This window comes from Canis lupus, chromosome 10 (genome assembly GCF_048164855.1).
Source record: "Canis lupus baileyi chromosome 10, mCanLup2.hap1, whole genome shotgun sequence".
Lineage (NCBI taxonomy): Eukaryota > Metazoa > Chordata > Mammalia > Carnivora > Canidae > Canis > Canis lupus.
The window spans coordinates 42117125-42121360 of NC_132847.1; the positions used below are offsets into that span (position 1 = coordinate 42117125).

A 4236-nucleotide genomic window follows, 5' to 3' on the forward strand; every position below is an offset into this window, starting at 1 on the left:
GGCGCAGGGAAGGCGATGGGCAGCTGGCGCCCCTTGCCAAGAGTTAGGCTTCTTGGCTCTTCTAACCACTGCCCCTTAGTCTGCATTTTCTTGTCTTTGTAGCCCCGCAAAAGGGGTGTGGTGGGGGTGGAGTGTGAGTTGTTTTGAGGAGAGGGAGGGTTCCTTGTATCGCCAGGCCTCTGCTGGCTATCGTAGGCCCAAGGCCTTGGATCTGCCACGGCATGTAGCACTTCTTGGTTCATAGCCGGTGTGTAACGGCCAGAAGAGGGAGCCTCAAGTTCATTGTCTGCACCCTGCGATAGATCTCCGCTGACGCTCTTTTGACAGAACTCAGACTTCCCTACTGGTTTAGCAGAAAACGCTTAGATGTGAACAAAGTCTTATACGATTCAGCCCATTGCATTTTTTAAACCTCCACGCATCGGCTGTGTGACCTGGGGGCAGCGACTCAACCTGAGAGACTTCGTTGCTGGAGCTATAGAACAACAGTGATGGAATTGTGCCCATTGGAGGGGTGCTTGTGAGGTGGACTTAAATCCAATTACATACATGGGGGCGGAGTGCAGCACCTGGATGGCAGCTGCTTAAGACAGGAGCACCTGTCTTGATAGTCTAAATTCCCAAGGCTTTCAGTGCGAAGACAGAAACCCAGCCAATTGGTACATGCTGGCCAGGTGCCCCAGGACCTCCTAGGAAAATTGTATTTTTTCAGTGTAGTCCTTGAGAAAAATCAGGACACTTTCTATCCCACCTGAATTTCCCTCTCCTGAGCCATGCTTCCTGGTTTTTCACTTGACAGAAATGACTTAATCTGCCACACTTGTCTTGGATTTGGACTTAGGGGTGCGTGGGGCTTCAGAGATGCAGAGCATCAGAAGTTGATAAGGTAGCCTGGAATTCTGTATGAACAGGGCAGGGGGGACCAGGAGCAGATTTGCTTTTCTGCCAAATGGGTAGAAAAATCTAGCCAGATAGCAGAGATAGAAAGCAGAATTCTTTATTCTTATGGTGCCTGTGCCCTGGAAGCAGGAAGAGATCCCCAGCTCCACTGAGACTGCTATACATCTTAACTGTCAGGGAAGAGTACAAGAAAAGGACTGCTTGCTTCACAATGTCACAGAAGTGCCTGGGACTTCTCACCCTTAGCTTAGGGGGGCACATAAATATTTTAAAATCCTGTGGGGTTGGGAGGGTGTCGGGCAAGCAGAGCACCCTGAATATAATAGGAATTAGGAATAAGTTTAGGGCAAACACAAGAGCTGAAATATTCCTCTAGTTGCCCTGTTAGTCAAATTCTAACTTTAGGATCAGAGAGCCTGAAGATACAGAGGAGAAGCAGAATAGAAGCAATGGAACCTCCTTGTTCTAATTCCAGAGCCACTTGCCTGCCTCTTCCATTTCAATTCTGAAGAGGCTGAGGCCACATTAATTCTCCTGAACGGTTCACCTCCCCTTATCATCCATCATTTTATATATTCCACATGGCTTCTTTGGATTTTAAATTCCTTGGCAAGAATCTCTACAGTTTTGTAGGCACAATATATAAAGAATTGTAATTTTTAGGTGCTCCATAATTTTCGACATGATGCTAATGAAATTGAAATTAAAATTCCATGTTGATTTTTGTTTCATAAAAAGAAATTTATTTTCTAGGGTGAAAGTTTAAATAAATAGGAAAATAACTTAGTACATAGATCAAATAAGTTAGTACAAAAAATGAATGTAATTTCAAATGCAGTACATTAGCTGTCACTTACAGAGCATCTGCCAGTTGAGGAATGCCTGAAATCCTTGTCAAGCATCGTCCATTCCGAGAGGCAGAGGCTGAGAGATCTTCAGTTCTGGAGATAATCTGTAAGTATATTAAGGAAGAAAAAGTTCCTGCAGATTTCTGCTCGGACTATTGTCCAGGCACAGATGCTGTACTCCTTGGCCTTCAGGTACTGCACAATCCTTAAGTAATATTTCTTCAGGTGCAGAAGAGTCCTGTTGTCCCAGGTGAAGTTTTCCTTCTCTTTGACGTCCTCCAGGATTATCTCCAGATGTTCCTTCTGCCAGTGGAGCTTCACAAGAAGGTTCTCGACAGTGGTCTCATTCCATCCTGTTCTAGAGATATTTCTCCTGAAAATATCAAAGATCTTCTGGAACATCTCATGGGTGATCAATATGATGTCCTCCTTCTGGAACTGGTGTGATTTCTCGATTTCCTCAGGGATCTCGAAGTTTATCCTGTCCTTGAGGCAATATTCAGTGGTTCCATTCAACTGTAATAGGAGCTCCTGACACTCCAAACTGCTGCTGCTTAGCTGGGATCGAAGCAAGTCGTTGCTCATGGCAAGAGCCATGGTGGAGAAATACAACAGGAGAGTTGTTTGGAGGATGCATCTACTGGTCATGATGAAAATGGGAAGAGTCTCACCTATTACCATCTCGATGCTGAAGCCAAAGCTCTGAGAGTTCAGAGCGCAAATGCCCTTCTACCAGGAGTGTAGCCCTATTTATACAGGATGGTCCTCTTTCTATCGCAGAGGAATTTCCCACTTTCAGTTCTCCCTTTCATTTTTCCTATGTCATTTAAATTAGTTTGTTCACTTATTTTAAGGCCTTCCATTATTTTTATATACATTGTGGAAAAGACTTAGAAACTGTGAGGATTTCCAATGTTTTGCTATAGTGAGTTCCCAATTACTAAAGAAAAAAAGTAAGCCCAATCATTTAGAGCTTGACCATTACAGGAGTACTCCTTTGGCAAAGATTTTTTCTTTTTCTTTTTTAGTATTATGAGGTGGGTTTTTTTTTTTTTTTTTTTGGGAAGGTGGGTCTTTGTGTGCAAGATGTCTTTTTCATAAAAATTAGGCTTAATTCCCAATTACAGTATCACAAAACAATAAATAAATGCAGTTTATGATTTAAAAAGACACCTATCTTTTTTCCCCCTCTGTAAAATAGAATAGTGTTAAAACTAAGTTGATGTGAATATTTTTTTGTAGGACCCTACCCACATACAGCAAGACAGCATATAGCTTTATTAGTCTTATTTACTGTTTTATCTGGCAATCTCAGCTATCCAGAATGTAACTGAAAACCAGGGATTAAGCAATATCTTTAAGCAGAAAAATGAATGTTATGTGAGCCATGTATAAAAGTTTGTGGCTCCCCTTACAGGGTCTTTTGCAATCATTATTGAGAATCAATGTATTCTTATTTTGTACATAGTTCTAACAAACCTAAACATCTGATTTTCCACTCTCCTGCAAACAACAATTTAGAAAGAGGTCTAGAAGGAAAATGGGAGGATTGGCCAAAGGGAGTTATTTTCAGGAAACCAAAGATGGTACAACATTATATAGTCCATATAACATTATTTGGAGCAGATTATAAGCTAAAATGACTAAAACTAAAAGAAAACTTGTTTTTTATTTTTTAAAAAACATTGGAATGAAGAAGACTTTTCTCAGCAAGATATAAAACCCAGGAACTATAATAGAAAATATTGATAAATATGACTAGAAACAAGTTATAAATTTCAATGACAAAAAAACAAAGTTAAAGAGGAAAAGCAGTATCAAAAACATTGTTACAATCCAGAGTGAGAAAGGGATAATTTTATTCACATACAAGCAGCCCTTAAAATTAATAGAAAGGTGTCAGAAAAGTTTGTGAATAGCCAGATATCAGGAAAAGAAATATTAAGGGCCAAGAAAGCTATGAAAATCTGTTCATGTTACTAAGAAATGTAAATCATACTAGAAATGAAGTAATCATTTTTCACCAGTAAGATTTGAAAAAGTCGTGGGAAAAGAATATTCTAATATACACAATGGAAGTATAAATTTATGCAAATGTTTGGAGAATGGGGAAGATTGTTTTTTTAAAAGTAGCCAGAACAATATCTCCCATCCCAGGTGAAAATCTATAGCCTGACTGTGAGTCTACCTATCAAGAGGGAGTGTCTGTATCCCTCCTCTGGAATCTGGGCAGAATTCTATGGTAGAAACAATGTATAATTTTTGAGGCTGAATCCGGAAAGATAATAAGATGTCTACCTTGTTAGCTGAAATTCTTGCTCTTGCAGCCAGTTAGCCACTATAAAAGTGATCTGACCACCCTGAGTCGGCCATGCTGTGAGAAAGCCCAAGTCAGCTCACAAGGAGGGACCACATGGGAGTTGGCAATGTATTTCCAGATTTAATATTTCAAGCTATGGAATTGTCCCTTTAATTTGCAATATCACTG

At 40.3% G+C, this 4236-nt stretch overlaps 1 protein-coding gene across 1 annotated transcript; it reads right to left on the minus strand.

The window, feature by feature from the left end:
• Nucleotides 1–1660: 1660 nt before the first annotated feature.
• Nucleotides 1661–2456, minus strand: LOC140640937 (interferon beta-like). The gene has a single exon (XM_072840297.1). The coding sequence runs from the start codon at nucleotides 2427–2429 to the stop codon at nucleotides 1836–1838; it is 594 nt and encodes a 197-aa protein (XP_072696398.1). The 5' UTR covers nucleotides 2430–2456; the 3' UTR covers nucleotides 1661–1835.
• Nucleotides 2457–4236: the final 1780 nt, after the last annotated feature.

Coding starts and splice junctions, on each gene's coding strand:
- LOC140640937 (XM_072840297.1), bottom strand. CDS start 2,429: ATGGTAATAGGTGAGACTCTTCCCATTTTCATCATGACCAGTAGATGC.